Source organism: Ochotona princeps, chromosome 17 (genome assembly GCF_030435755.1).
Source record: "Ochotona princeps isolate mOchPri1 chromosome 17, mOchPri1.hap1, whole genome shotgun sequence".
Lineage (NCBI taxonomy): Eukaryota > Metazoa > Chordata > Mammalia > Lagomorpha > Ochotonidae > Ochotona > Ochotona princeps.
In genome coordinates, this window is record NC_080848.1 from 12972542 (window position 1) to 12987783 (window position 15242).

At 51.1% G+C, this 15242-nt stretch overlaps 1 protein-coding gene across 3 annotated transcripts in view; it reads right to left on the reverse strand.

Annotated features, from left to right (window-relative positions):
* Positions 1-2114: 2114 nt before the first annotated feature.
* The window catches only part of LOC131482446 (myosin light chain 4), a 43064-nt gene continuing 29936 nt past the window's right edge, over positions 2115-15242 (reverse strand). Inside the window, exons 3-9 of one of the 3 annotated variants that reach the window (XM_058676636.1) lie at positions 9963-10104; positions 7451-7478; positions 5232-5381; positions 3612-3785; positions 3205-3282; positions 2603-2646; positions 2115-2268 (exon numbers count right to left, since the gene is read on the reverse strand). In XM_058676636.1, coding sequence (XP_058532619.1) covers positions 2618-2646; positions 3205-3282; positions 3612-3785; positions 5232-5381; positions 7451-7478; positions 9963-10073 — 570 coding nt within the window. In that variant the 5' untranslated portion in view covers positions 10074-10104 and the 3' untranslated portion in view covers positions 2115-2268; positions 2603-2617. Of the gene's footprint in view, positions 2269-2602; positions 2647-3204; positions 3283-3611; positions 3786-5231; positions 5382-7450; positions 7481-9962; positions 10105-15242 lie in introns of those variants that run through there. The other 2 variants (XM_058676637.1, XM_058676638.1) reach the window with 2 other exon arrangements.

Below are 15242 nucleotides of genomic sequence, written 5' to 3' on the forward strand. Positions count from 1 at the left end.
GGAAGTTCAGGGGAGTTGAGAACATCATGCCTGGGGCTCTAACTCTTTTGGGCACTAGAATAAACACATCTATGAATTTCATTTCTCCATAAGTTTTTTGGAATACCCTCGTACGGTCCTAACTGATTCTATGTTCGGTAAGTTTGGCTGTTGTCACATGATGAAGACCACTGGCTGTCTTCGCACTAGCTGGTAGGCTCCTGGAGTATGGACCGTGCCAGTGTGGTTCAGTGTGTGCCCTGTGACCACTGGCTGTCTTCACAGTATCTGTGAGCTCCTGGAGTACAGACCATGTCTGTGTGGTTCAGTGTATGCCCTGAGTGCCCTACGCACAGCAAGAATGCAGTAAGTGCATACTGAATGACAGCGATCTCTGTTGGCATCTGTCTTCTCTCTGGCCAGCACACCACCTCAGGGTGGCTTTTCCTTCATGATCATCTCCCAGGACGGGCCTTTTCTGTCTCTCCACTGCCCTTCTCTCGCAGTCCCTTGGAACTCCCGGCCTCCTCTTCCACGGATGCACTTTCTCCTTCGCCGTTAGCAATCATCTCCCATGATCCCTGAGTGCTTACGTCAATTCCCTGGGCTGCAAGCTACTTTTGTGAGAGAAACGCATGGTTTCTTAACTCCGACGTCAGAACCACACATGCTACACACGGAAGGCTTTCAAAATTGTGGAAGTTCATATTATGAAAAACTGTCCGTGGAGTTTAAATAAGGTTTGAGCCAAAATAAACACATCTTCTTGTTCCCTGTTTCCAAGTACTTTTGGAAGTCCACTCACAAGGAAGGAGGGAGGAGGGAGGGGGAAGGAGGGAGGAGAAAGGAGGGCCAGACCCTGAGGAATGCTGGCTTTTGAGCTGGGAAATGCAATTCAGGAAAAGGAGGGAAGTGAGGTTGAAAAAGAGAAATGGGGGTAGAGGACCAGCACAGAGCCATCCAGTGTCCCAGGGGCCAAGCTTGGAAAAATCTTCCAAGGCAAGCAGGTGCATTGCTAAAGAGAACGGACACATTTCGGGGCACCTGGGTTCTGCCTCCATGAGCTGGGACCTTTGGGTGAGTCACTGCACCACCAAGGATCTGTTTCCTTACTCTTGCAACTGGAAGATCTAGCCACATCAGCAATCCTCTGACGGGGCCCCAAGGAGGCCCACTGCAGGCTTGGGGCAGCTGGACTCCTGCCCGGCAACTCCTCGGCCGGAGCCAGGCTGTTCTCTGCAGCTGCAGGCACTGACCTCCCAGGAAAATCTGTGTGCGAGGCGGGCGGAGGCTGAGATGGCTGTGGAATTTCTCAATGCCTCCCCTCCCAGCTGTGGAAAGTTCTCTGCTTTTCTTCTTTTTTTCTTTTAAGATTTCTTTTTTTTTTTTTTCTCTATTTCTTTGAAAGCCAGAGGTGGGGGGAGGGGGAGATCTTCCGTTTACTGGTTCATCCCAGCCCAAGATGACCAGCATTGAGCCAGACCACAGCCAGGAGCTTCTTCCGGGTCTCCCATGTGGCTGCAAGGACCATCCCCCCATCCCATCCCATGCTGCATTAGTAGGATGGTGTAAGCCGGGAATGGAGCCCCATACATAACAGAGGCCTGCATCATAGCGGGTGGCTTAACCTGCTCTGCTACAATGTCAGCCCCAGGTCTCTGCTTTTCCGAGAGAACCAGCAAACTCCCAAAAACTGGACGTTCTCCTCAAAAGTTTACAGACTAAATTCTGAGAAGGGCAACTCCGGATTTAGGATTCCTTGCTCCGTTTCACAGGCAGGCAGCCAGGCAGGCAGGACCAGAATTTCCTCACTCCCCACAGCACGGTGCCTGCCCCTAAGCCACTGTATGAGGGTGGCCACTCACATATGTGTGCTGATCCACCTACATGTGCCCCTCACACACATACATCCACTCAGCCACATGGATCCACTCACTCGGGCGCACTCACCCACTTGCGCCCTCTCACACACATGCCTGCACTCGCTCACTCTCTCTCTCTCTCTCTCTCTCTCACACACACACACACACACACACACACACACACACACGCTCAACCTCAGAGAACACCACAATTCATTGATTAGTTTCAGGACGAACGACAACTCCAAGCCTGGTCAGACTCAGAGAACAGGCCAGTCTTGGTGGGGATGTTTATTCACAGAGAGGGCAGCGGGCCTGTGAGGTCCTTCGGGCCGGACATGGCTGAGTCGGGGCCTGTGGCTCAGCAGAGTCGCTCAGGGCCTCTCGCCAACTCACCCTGGTGTGGCTGAGGGGGCCGGCCGGGCACCTGAAAGGCAGGGCTCCCTTACCACAACTCCGTATATCCTTGTGGACCGCCCAAGCCTGGGGCCAGAGAAGGGGTGAGGATGGGGTGAGGATGGGGTGGGTGAGGAGTGGGGGCCCAGAGTACAGGCCAGGTTCCCTCTGGCCTCAGGCTCCCTCACCCACACAGGCTTGGACAGGAGCCCCTGGGATAAGAGCCAGGAAGGGGGTGGGACACAGGAGGGGAGAGGCTGGGGGTGTGGGGCTGGGCCGGAGCCCTCCAGGGCAGACAATGTTTTCCTTTCCCCTAGGCCTCTGGGAGGCCCTGGAAGGGGGCAGGAGGGAGAGGCTAAACTCACTCAGAGGAAGCTGTTTCAGCCAGACATGATGTGCTTCACAAAGGCTGGAAAGAGGAAAAGACAGCAGTGGAGGGCTCAGCTACTCTGCTCACTACCCCCTTTCCACCCACAAGCAGTGCCCACCCCCGTCTGGACATAAGAGCCTTGAACTCTGCTGTGCCCTCTCTATGTGCTGACCCTTGACCTGGGGGTAATAACCTGCAGTCTCCCCACCCACACCTACATCCTGGAGGAAGTTGGCAGCACCACCCTCTTACCCCCAAACCCATTCCCCAATCAGATGAGAAACCAGGGGCTCCAAGGTGCAGGAGCAATCCAGTCACATTGCCAGCATCTCAGGAGCTCTCCCACACTACCCCGTTACGCTAGGATGTTTCCTCTCAGGCTGGTAAGAATGCATCTGGCAAGCCCCCCAGGTCTGCATCCTGCAGCTCCTGGACACACTTAACTCTAGCTTTTACTGTCCGTCCAACCTTGGGGGTCCACAGCTCCTGGACCCACTTAGCTCCAGCTGTGACTGCCCGCCCAGCCTTGGGGAACCACAGCTCCTGGACCCACTTAGCTCCAGCTGTGACTGCCCGCCCAGCCGTGGGGTCCGATACCTTCGTAGTTGATGCAGCCATTCGCATCCTCGTGGCCAGCTAACACCTGCTCCACTTCAGCCTCAGTCATTTTCTCCCCTGGGATGGAGATTGGGAGGCAATGGCTCTTCATTACAATTGACAAAGGAGGGTCTGGCAACACCCAAAACCCGAGTCTGAAGGGCTAGGACTCTCTGGACCCACACAGTGATGTGTACTGAGTACACCTCCCCCACACACACAAACACACAAATGCTTCGGAGGGCTATGTCAGGCATCTTGAGGCCCTGCCTGGTCCCTGAAGCCACTTCCTCTACCCAAGGGCCACCAGGACTCCAGTGACTGAAGCAAAGACAGGACAGAGCCCTGAATCCCACCTCTCAGCAGTAACCCCTGCTCCAGCAGCCTCCCCCCCTCCCCTGCCCTACCCAGGGTGGCCAGGACATGGCGAAGCTCAGCGCCCATCACCGTGCCGTTGCTCTCCTTGTCAAAGACCCGCAGCCCTTCCACAAAGTCCTCGAAGGTGCCCTGCTCCTTGTTACGTGAGACGTGCTGCAGGATGGGCAGGAACGTCTCGAAGTCCAGCATCTTGGCATTCATGTCTTGAGGCAAGCATGGGACAGAGACAGCAGCGTGAGCAGGCGCTAGGCAGCAGAGGGACTTGATATACGTGACAGACACAGTCATAGGAGCAACAGGTGTATTTAATTCAGCAGCAGGTGTATTTAATTCAGCTGCTGCTGTAGTATCAAAACGTATTGTTCTAAGATATTAGTGTTTCTTTATTAACAGCTTCTGGGAAATGTGTGTGAATGAAATTGGCTGAGTTTCCTGTGCATACAGAAAATACTCTGCTTGCTAAACTAATTTGAAAACTACAAATCCCAACATTATTTTTAAAAAGTCAGCATAGGTTCCATTTCTGCACCCTGCTGCCTGGAGTTACTCTGAGACAACCATTTTTATCAGTTTGCCATTTCTTCTGACTAGTGGCCTTCTCCCACACTATAGTCTGTCAAAAGCCATAACGTCATCAGGTAGGCCACCCACGGATACTACAAATCTCAGCATTTCTTCCTGTCACAGACACCCAGGAACCCTCCAACATGCAAGTGGCCGAGGTCATCTCCTGACTTCCAAGAAGTGCGGCCAACTTGGGCAAGACGGGATGCTCCTGGCTGCCAGGCCCTCCCCTACCTGCACTGGTCCCCTTCCCTACCTGCACTGGTCCCCTCCCCTACCTACACTGGTCCCCCTCTACTGGTTCCTGCAGCAAGTGGAGGAAAAGAAGGGGCCAGAACTAAGGCAGGAGAGAGACCAATGAAAAACCTCTCAAATGGGCCCCTGCTGGGAGGCTTCCAGTGCAGGTATGCTTGGTGGCTCCCTGGGGCTTACACCCTGAGAACAAGGGGCTGTGTGTCCTAGGGCAGCTATTAACTTCACTGCCACATGAGACAGATATATCACCCATGGGACACACCTGGGCACCACTTTCTAAGCATTTCCCACAAAGCCCGTGGGTTTCAATTCAGACGAGTGGTATAGACAACACCAGACAGCCAGCCTTGGATCTATTGTAACACCCCTGAATAACTTCGCAACATAGAAGCCCAGTCCATCATCAGCAACAAGTGATTTGTGACACAGCTCACAAGGGTCACAGGACTGACACCTCCACCAAGGGCTGCTGGACTGGGAGTGGGAATGGGCATTGGCTATCAGCTTCCCAGGCAGCCCCTCAGTCCGTGCCGGTGTGCCCAGCACCCTGGTTGAGACTAGAGGAAGACAGGGAGCAAGAGAAGGTCACTCCTGCCCCCACCCCCTCCCAGGCACCCCCAGCCACACAAGAGAAATGGCACAGCCCAGACCACACCACCCTCTTCAAGGGCCAACTAAGTGCTGGAGCTTCTGGAAAACTCTCACAATGGAACTGAGATGCCTGGGGAGGGGAGCCTGGTCCTGGAGGGATGAGGGGAGAAGCAGCAAGCCTGATGGGGATGAAACACAAGGACCCCGGGGAGCACGGGGCTGAGGCCACCTGCACTGACCTTCAGGCTTGGGCTTGCCCAGCACACGCAACACCTCTGTGTTGGTGGGGTTTTGGCCCAGGGCCCGCAGCACGTCCCCACACTGTCCGTACGTGATCTTCATCTCGCCAGTTGGGGTCCGGTCAAACAAAGAGAAGGCCTCTTTGAACTCTGCAGAGAGAAGACCCGGCTACAGCTCCTGGCCCCGAGTGGAGAAGGAGCTGGGGCCCATCATCCTCCACCCCAGCTCAGCAGCAGGTCACTGTGCTTGTACAAAGCATTGCAGCCACTCTCCCGGGCTCTCCACTCCATCACCTGACAATGGAACAGGCAGCCTCATGCCTACACGGCCCGTTCCAGCACTGCACTGGGATCTTGCCCATAAGCTGGCTGTCATATAACTCAACCATTTCCCCTGCCTCCACCCTCCCTGCCCACACCTGCTTTCCTGCTGTAGGTGAGGTTCCTGACTGTGGGTAATGGCAGAGGGGCTAACACAGCACCTGCAAGGGAGGGAGGAGTCCAGGCCCCTCATCTTGGCTCCAATGCCTAGAGGAAGCTGGGGTGACTAGGCCTGTTTCCTTGTCACACCAAGGAAGTAACAACTCCACTTTACCTCCTCCTCGTTCCTCAAAGGAGGTGGCAGTTATGTGAGGCATTTGGGACAGGGACAAGACCATTATCACTGCTGTCTGTTACAGGCTGACCAGGAATCCCAGGCCAGACAAGGTGACATTGTGGCAAGCTATAGAACCCTGGCTCTGCCTTGAGTTAACAGCTCTGGGTGGGGACATGAACCCCAGGACAGGCTCTGGCTGGATCACCAGGAATGCCAAACACAGAACCCAGCACATGGCAAATGAGCTAATGAACAGTGGTTGGTAAGATGCCTGCTGGATCCGCAGCCAACTCAGAGCTGCAAGGCAGACCCCACAGAGACCAGGCTGGGCATCCAAGGGGCAAGGCCAAAAGAAGACACCACTCTGAGTTTTGCAGCCAACCCACCAGTAGGAAGCACTGGACCAGAACCGGCATTGGAATTACCTTCTGCTGCCCACAAAAAAGTGGTTGGCTAAGCAGATTAAACTCATAAGCCAAGAAGAATGTGTGAACTACTTAGGAGAAAAACTACTCTCAACACTTGAGAAATTCTTATTTTCTTAGAGAGTATACCTGGATTATTTTCAAATCATTCCATATATCATAGTAGACACCCAGACCTCAACTTGTAACTCCTTATTAAACTTTAGATAACTTTATGGGGACCCAGTCCAATAGTCCATGGCTAACCCTCCACCTCCAAGTGCAGCATCCCATATGCATGCTGGTTCATGCCTCAGCTGACCCACTTCCCATTCGGCTCTCTGTTTATGACCCGGGAAAGCAATAGAGAATGGCCCACAGCGTTGGAACCCTGCAGCTATGTGGGAGACTGGAAGAAGCTCCTGGTTCCTGGCTTTGGATTGGCTCAGCTCTAACTGCTGCAGTCATTTGGGGAGTGAATCAGCAGACAGAAGATCTTTCTCTCTGTCTTGCCTTCTCTTTGTAAATCTGCCTTTCCAATAAAAATAAATCTTTTTATGTAACCTTATATGGCATAACGCCTCATGTCCTTCACATTATTGAATGACCAAATTCAAATTTCAGTTCCATTTCTTGTTGGCTAACAAAGTGACTTTGGGCAACTAAATAGTTAACCTTTATTAATCTCTTCCATAAAAACCTCTATAAATATCATCCATAAAAACCTACCTCATAGGGTCTTTAGGTGATATTCAAATGAATGTTTTTAAGCACATTAAATATGAAGTACATTAATATATACAACAAGACTGAGAAACTGAACAGAAGGAGAAGAGTTGTTGCTAACCATCAAGGTTAGACCACTGCAACCACTGTAACCACTGCAGCCACCTGTCTCTGTTGGTCCTGCTAGGAGGTGGGCATCTTGGCCAACTTCATGGCCAGGGAGATAGAGCTACAAATGGAAGGAAGGCTTTCCAAAGTGAGAACAGAAGTGAGGGCTTCCAACCAGCCTGGACAGGCTTTTAGGGTGATGGGGAAAAAGGCACTGATATTGGCTGGTAGCAGCTCTGGAGTCAGACTGCCCAAGACTGGTTCCTGACTCCACCACTGCCTGCCATGTGAGACTGGAAATCGGAAACTACTTGTCCCCCACCTCTTCTTCCTCCTTCCCCTCTAGGAAAGAACACCAGGGGATGGGGGTTATTCATACTGACCTTCAATCTGGTCCGCAGTGAAGTCTATCTGTAGGAAGAGGGAGAGAAGAGTGAGGCATGGCTCTGCCCACAGCCCTTGGTGGGGAGTCAAAGCGCCTTGCCCTAGTCTGGCCGCTTCTAACTGATGAGGATGGCAGGAGTCCCTGCTGAAGGGACACAGGCTGACAGCTCGGAGGCAATGCAGCCTCCCCAGCTCTCTCAATACTACTTGTTAAGGGCTGGCTCTGGGTGAGACAAAAAAGAGAGGAAGAATTATTCTAGGTAACTTGAGAAGCTGCACTGAAGCCCTATTGAAATCCCTTTGGATTTGAGATAAAGTCCTCATGCCAGCCAGCTGAAATCACCCACACCTTCACCTCTTTGACCTCTGCCAGGCCACAGTCCCCCAACAAGCTGGCCATCTCCACTCCTCTCCCATACACCCACCTTCAGTCAGCACTGATTTGAGCTCCACTAGCTCCCTGAGCCCCTTTCCCATTCCACCTTATGCCCTCCATACTCCATGTCCTTCATTTGCACTCTGGCCCAGCAGGAGTAATTTGCGTGGGACCTCCAAGCTTCCAAATCATTTCCCATTATGATTGCCCTGTCTCCTTCAAACCAGAGTCTGCCCAGTGCCAAGATTTTGCTTCTGTTCACTAAAATACCTGATATATAACAGGCACTCCAAAAGTAAGTGTTGAATGAAGGAACAAAGTTTGCATTTCTTCCACAATACAGAATAACTCAATGCTGGGTACAGAAGATGAAAGTGGGAGGCTCTGAAAATGGCTAACAATGACCAAGCATGAGTCATTATTTTAATTTAGGATCCTGCACTCCTCCATGACCTCACTGTCCCAATTCAACCCACCCAACTCATCCCCTCCCACTGGTGCTGGGTCTCCAGTTTCTTCAAGTCCACCATGCCTAGGACAGCTTGCACTGCACCCATCCATCTCTCCTCAAAGTGATTTCTGTTAGGTAGGACCCCTGGGGTTGTGGGTATGGTCACTCTGGAAGAGAAGCTAGCTGTGCCCAGGAAGGGTCAAAAGTGCTCAGCAGCTAAGACATACAATGATATGGACTGGAAAACAAGATTGCGACCAGGGGCAAGAAATTGGAGAGGAGGTTATATGGAGAAGCATGATGGGTCTAGGGGAGGGTGCCTGTCCCCTGCCCTGAGGCAGTAACTAGGTTCAGAAGCCAGGGGCTAGGTGTGGCAGCACACTCACAGGCATGCACGGTCCTCCATCAGAACAGATCTGGCAGAAGGGTGGGGAGGGACCTGTAGGCAGAGATTAGCTGCTCATGCCAGGCTCAGCTCACAGAGAGAGTGACAACTGACCTAGAAAATTCTCAGGAACTTTCATGGCCTTTTTATGGCCTCAGTTTTCCCAGAGTGAGCCCTGACTAGCCTCAAGAAGGAGGCAACTGAGTCCCATCTCTTGGCCAAGCCAGTTGTGCTTAACAACTGCCCCTTTGGGAGGATCATCAGGGCTCAGCTCCAGGACCTTAGTACAGGTATGCAAGGCCTGCCTGCTGGGGATAGAGGCACAAATCCCAGGAGGGCTACCCAGACTTCTGGGTTGGAGTTTCTCTGCCTGCTTACCACATGCCCGTGTTCCACCTGGATTCTTCACCACCCCCAGCCCACTCCTGAGGTTCAGCTCCCCAGGGGCCAGCCACTCCCAACCCGTTATTAATAGTAACCATTTGTCCACTTCCAATCCCATGCCAGGGCTTAAAACAACTCCTGTGGAGAGCCTCTGACTCCTCCCTCTGCAGCCCACTCCCTCCCAGGTCCATTCTTACAGCAGCTGGGCCAGACAGCTGCAAAGCTTAGAATGACTGAACCAGTGGGCAGGGTCTACAGCAGCTCCAGGGGGAGGAATGTTCTGCTGTGAGGGGAGCCAGGCGGGAGAGAGGCTAGAGCTCAGCAGACAAAAGGAACCAGGCTGGAAGAAAGTTGTCAGCCTAGGATGGGCAGTCCTTGGCATCCTAGAGAGTGACCATAGGAGGGCCCCGCCTGCATGGGGAGGAAGAGAAGGACCCAGGACCGCCTCTCCTTACCTAACTCTCCTTTCCCAGCTGCCCACACCCCTGTAAAAGGTGCCGTGGGTGGAGCTTTGGCCAGGCCCCTGCACCCAGGGAAAGCATGTCCTGCCTGGCAGAAGCCATGGTCATGTGTCTGCACACTCCTCCAAGTCAGCACAGCCTCTTTCCTTTGCTATCATGGACTCCATCTTCCAAAGGTTGGGGGTTTGGATGGTTCCACTTCAACCATTTCCACTGGGAAAACCTTGATGGCAGAGCACGGCCTCCTGAACAGAACACTGAGCTGTTGTTGAGACCTGCACCCCAAGCTACCACCCATCAGACCCAATACCTTCTCTGTTGATCCATGGGACTGGGATCTGGAGCAGACGCAAGAGTCCTGGTCCTAGTCCCCATACAATCTGACTTTTGGTTCTAAGGTAAGTGGGATTCAGAGTGTCACCCCATCCCATCCCACTACCTGAGCCTCACTTACCTTCACACTCTTGGGGTCAAAGGCAAGATCCTTAGGGGGCTCGGGAGCTGAGGCTGGGGCTGGGGCTGACTTGGCTGCCTCCTTCTTGGGCTCAGGCTTCTTGGGAGGCATGCTCTCGTGGGATCTTAAGTGGAGATGGGACCTGTGAGAGACACGACAGACGTGGTGCCTGGCAGATGAGATAGGAGCCTGGGCCACCTCCCTTCCCTTTTATCCTGTGCAGGATCCTCCACAGAGGGGCTGGGGGAGAGCAAGAGCAACAGCTGCTGACTATAAAAGGAAGAAACACCAGCAGGGCACAGCTGACAACTGGGTATTGTCACCAGGCTTGGGACTACCACTGCCCCCTCCTCCAACTCCTCATTCCTCCTGGCCTCCACCTCTGGGACAGGCTGATACCCTCCTGCCAATCACTGGACACCCACAGGGGCAGGCAAACAGACCCTTTCAAAATTGCCAGCGCAGCCAGAGAGATGAGCCGACTTGAGCACTTGATAACTCTCACACCAAGCCCAGGGGAGGCTGAGGCTTTTTTTAGCCCCTCGGAGCAGAGGCAGCCCACTGCACATTCCTTTCAAGTCAAGATCCTTTAAGCTGACAGCCACTTTGGGCTCTGGACTTTGCCCAGAGGCTCAACAGTCCAGCATGGAGCCCCAGGGAAGCAGCTGGTCCAGCCTCCCACAATGCCCCACACCTTTCCCACCCACTGGGCCAAGGTTTCCATTTGCCAGAGCAGACCTCTCAGGAGCTCCACAGATCTCAGATGCCAGCTCCATCCACTGCCCCCAACCATAGTCATTCATGCAATAAAAGCTGAGTACTTACCAGGTGGCTAGGATGACTTGAATGAGAAGCAGAACAGAATCAAGCATTGGCTCTTACAGGATATCTAACTCATGTTGTAGCTTGGATTGTGTGTGTGTGTGTGTGTGTGTGTGTGTGTGTGTGTGTGTGTGTGTGTTAGTAAGAAAGAGAGGGGTGCCCACCAGGTACTAAGAAGCACTATTCACATAAAACCTCATTAAAGTTTTCACTACAATTCTCCAGTAGATCTGTATTATCGCTACCATTTCACACTCGTAGACATCAAGGCTAGAAGAGCCGGAACAGCCTGACCAAAGTGCACCACTTTGAAACCACTTGAGGAGTGAACCGGTGGATGGATGATCTCTCTCTCCCTCTTTCATAAATGAAACACTTCTTTTAAAAGAAGAGAGAGAAAAGGTAAAGCGAAGGAGTGAACTGGAGTGAGCTGGAAACCAGGTGGGTCTCATTCTGAAGTTAATGCTTGAATAACTGGCATTATGATTCCGTTTATGCAGGGGCAGAAAAGCACACATTTTTGTGTTCATTGGCAAGGTCAAGACAGATGAGCTATAAACTGTCAACCAGAGGCACCTGCACAGCGGTCTAAGGAGCAGGTGCATGGGAGGATGACAATTTGCAGTCTTTTTATTTCTTTTCACTTCCTGTATCAGTGGAAATGTTTGTAATGGGCATGTACTGCTTCTGTTCTTCCAAAACAAAAGTTGGTAAGATATTCAGAAAAAACAACATAGCAGTGCTTGGTGTTGTATCATTTGCCTCTGGCACTCAGTAGAAAAGAGTGTAGAAAATGGCCATGTAGCCTGTCCAGGCCCAGTCTCCCACACTGTGAAACTAGACCACAAGACTGCCCAGCCCCCAGGAACTGTAAGCCTGTAGTCCTAGGTGCCTGGAGCCCACATCTGCCCGAGACACAGTTTTAAGTCCCAGATCATTACTTACAGGCCCTTGGAGACCATCTCTTGTCATCCCATGTTACAGTAGGGGGACCCGAAGAGCCCCTCCCACCCCGCCCAGCCATTCCTGCGCTGCCTCAGGGCAGTCAGCTACAGACAGACAGAGCTCAGCCAACCCCTTCCAGCGCCCACTGTGCACACTGCCCTGCCTGTGGCCTAGATGCTCAGTCACCCCTGGTGGGCACAGACATCTCTGGAGGAAACTGAGAGTGTCCTGGAGGAATGAAAGAGAGAGAGAGAGAGAGAGAGGCAGAAGTGCAAAGAAACAAGCAAGCACAGCAGTGGGGACCAGTGCCTAAAGAGCTGCCACCCAGAAGCATCCAGAAGTTTCCACACCAGAGTTACCCACTGGAAAAACTTAAAATTTAATGGACTGGAGATGCAGGGCAGAATTTCACCTCAACCAGTTTATGACACTGGACGTCAAATTCAGAGAGAGACTCACGGGGCAGAATGGACATTGATCTCCATCAGGGCTGGGCTCAGCCCCTCCCTTTACAGGGCCCGGAGAGAGACCCAGTGGACTCTCCCGTCTAAGTGAGATGCTGCCGGCAGCAGGCTTGGCTCTTAACGCCTTATGCTACCACCCCTCTCCTCTCTTCTTTGTCTCACAAGCCTGGACACCACAGAGCAACACCTTGGCTAATGCCACATCAACTACCCCATCGGAACACTGGGTAATTTGGGCTAATTGCAAAGCAGAGTTAAGAGGTGCCCTTGAGGAGCCAGACAGTCCAGTTTAGAATCTTCCCTCAGCTAACTCTGTGGTGAATTTTCTCATGCCTTAGTTTTCTCATCTGTAAAATGGGACTACAGAATAATTTCATAGGGTGGCTCCTGGTTTGGCCTGGCCCACACCAGACTCAGCTGGTGCAGCTTTTTTGGGGGCACAAACCTGCGGATGCATGGTTTTCTCTTTCTCACTCCTTCACACTACATTTTTTTCTCTCTTCTCTTAAAAGAAGTGTTTCATTTATGAATGACTAGTTACAAAGAGGGAGAGAGAGATCATCCATCCACCAGTTCATTCCTCCAATGGTTTCAGCGACTAGGACTGGGCCAGGAGAAAGCAAGAAGCCAGAAACTCCATCCAGGTCCTTCACATGGATGGTAGGGACCCATGTACTTAGGCCATCTAGCTGCTTTCCAGGCACATTCACAGAGAGCTCGATATGTGGAGACGCCAGGACTTGAACCAGGACATAAGATACCAACATCACGAGCAGACTCTTCACACACTGCACAACACCACTAGCTCCATATTGCTCTGCCTTCATACATATATATGAGTGTGCACCAAGAAGGAATGTGTAATAGGCAGAATCAGGGCAGGGCTTTTAACCTAAAGGTTAAGACAGCTGTACACCACATGGAATCACCTGGGTTCAATTCTAGCTCTGGTTCCTGGCCCACCTTCCTACTGATGCAGATCCTGGAGGCAGCAAGGATGGCTCGAGAGATTGTGTTTTTGCCACCCACATGGGGCACCTGAATTAGCTTCCGTCCTGACTGAGCCCCAGCCATTGTGGGCATTTGGGGAGTGAAACAGCAGACTGGAGTGTTCTGTCTCTCTCTCCCTCTCTGCCTCTCAAATATTTAAAAACAAAATGAAACAAAACAACACAAAACCCCAGTCTTTCATTTTTCATTATCATCATTTTATGATACAGTTGCATAGGCAAAAATCCGTCCTTTTTTTCTTTATAAAAGATCTATGTATTTTATTTGAAAGGCAGACAGAGAGAAGGATAGGAGATCTTCCATCTACTGGTTCACTCCCCAAATAGCCACAATGGCTAAATCCAAGCCAGTTGGTTGGAAGCCAGGATCCAGGACCTTCTTCTGGGTCTCCCACATGGATACAGGGGCCCAAGGACGTGGGTCATCCTCTACTGCTTACCCAGGCCATTAACAGGCATGGCACAGCCAGGATTTGAATGAGGACCCAAACGGGACGCCAGTCCTATAGCTTAACCTGCCGTACAATGGCACTGACTCACCTCCCCAGGGATTTTTGTTTGTTTGCTTGTTTGTTTTTAATTTTAAGGAGAAACAAAGGATTAGATGTACACGTGGGAGAGACATGATGATGAACCACAAACAAAAATCAAAACAGTATTCTTTCTATAAACTAAAACCATGTGCTCACAATCTCATTGCACACAAGCAAGCTAAAATAGGAAAGAAAATGCGCAGTTCAAAATGGCTTTGCTAGGCAACTATGAAACTTGCTAAAACAAACTTTCCAAATGCAAATACACATTTTTAACATAAGCATCCAGAGAGCTTCAATTGTAATCTATAGCATTATTTCAGCTGATTACAAAAATAAGAAAAATTAAGAGTATTTCATTGATATTAATAATTTAGAGTTGCCTTTTAATTTACACAATACCTCTTCGAATGCCATGTTGCCATGTCCCAAGTTGACACAGGAATTAGTGAACCACTTTGTCAGATGCAATTTGGAAAGTGATACACTTTTACTTCAAAGTCCAGGCAATTCTTCTAAGAATAAGGTAGTGTTGTCAATTGGCATATTAATATTGAAAGAAACTACTTTGTGGTGGATATTTAGTGCAGTTAAGAAGTTGCTTGGTGGCACAGGTGTTGTAGCAGAGTAGACAAAACCACCGCCTGTGATTCTGACATCCCATATAAGCGCCAATTGAAACCCAGCTGCTTCATTTCCTATCCAGCTCCCTGCTAATGACACACAAAAAGCAATGAAAGATGGTCCAATTGCTAGGGTCCTTCTACCTACGTGGGACACCTGTAAGGAGTTATTCCAATAGCCTTCCCTGGACCCGGGACCATTCCTTCTTCCTCACAGCTCATGAAGTTCGCGCCGGCCTAGCTATCCACCAGTCGGATGTAACCTGGCATTCCACCTGAATCCCACCTCCCAATCTTCCAGCCCCCTCCCCAACTCCGCCCACTTGCCAATCATCCCTAGGAATTCACCTGCAGGTGCCAATCCCCTGGGGGCCTGCCCTCAATCCCTCCCAATCCCCACCCCCTACACCTGGCCGACAAAAAGGCTCCCCCAGGTGCGGCTCTCTCTCTCTTATGATCCCTCTCCTACCCTTCTCTCTCTCCCCCTCTTTCTTGCTGTTCCTGCCCCGCTGGAATAAACCTCCTAAGATACCTCGTTGCGTCTGGTGTGTTTCAGCTCACGGTAAAGAACCAGGTTGTGGGAATTAGCTGCGCGTAATAATATCGTAATATTGTATGGACTAGAACTCTATCATCTTTTTAAATAACTAACAACACCTGGAAGAAGCTCCGGGCTCCTGGCTTTGGCCTGGCTCAATGCCAGCTATTGCTGGCGATTAACCCAGTGGACAGAAGATCTATCTCTCCCACTCCACTTGTAACTATGACTTTCACGCATATAAATAGATAAGTTGTCTTTTGTTTTGTTGTGCTGTGTTTTCTTTATGAAGACTGTTTATTAAAATTTTAACTAACACATATACCACAAAGGTGATCCATTATT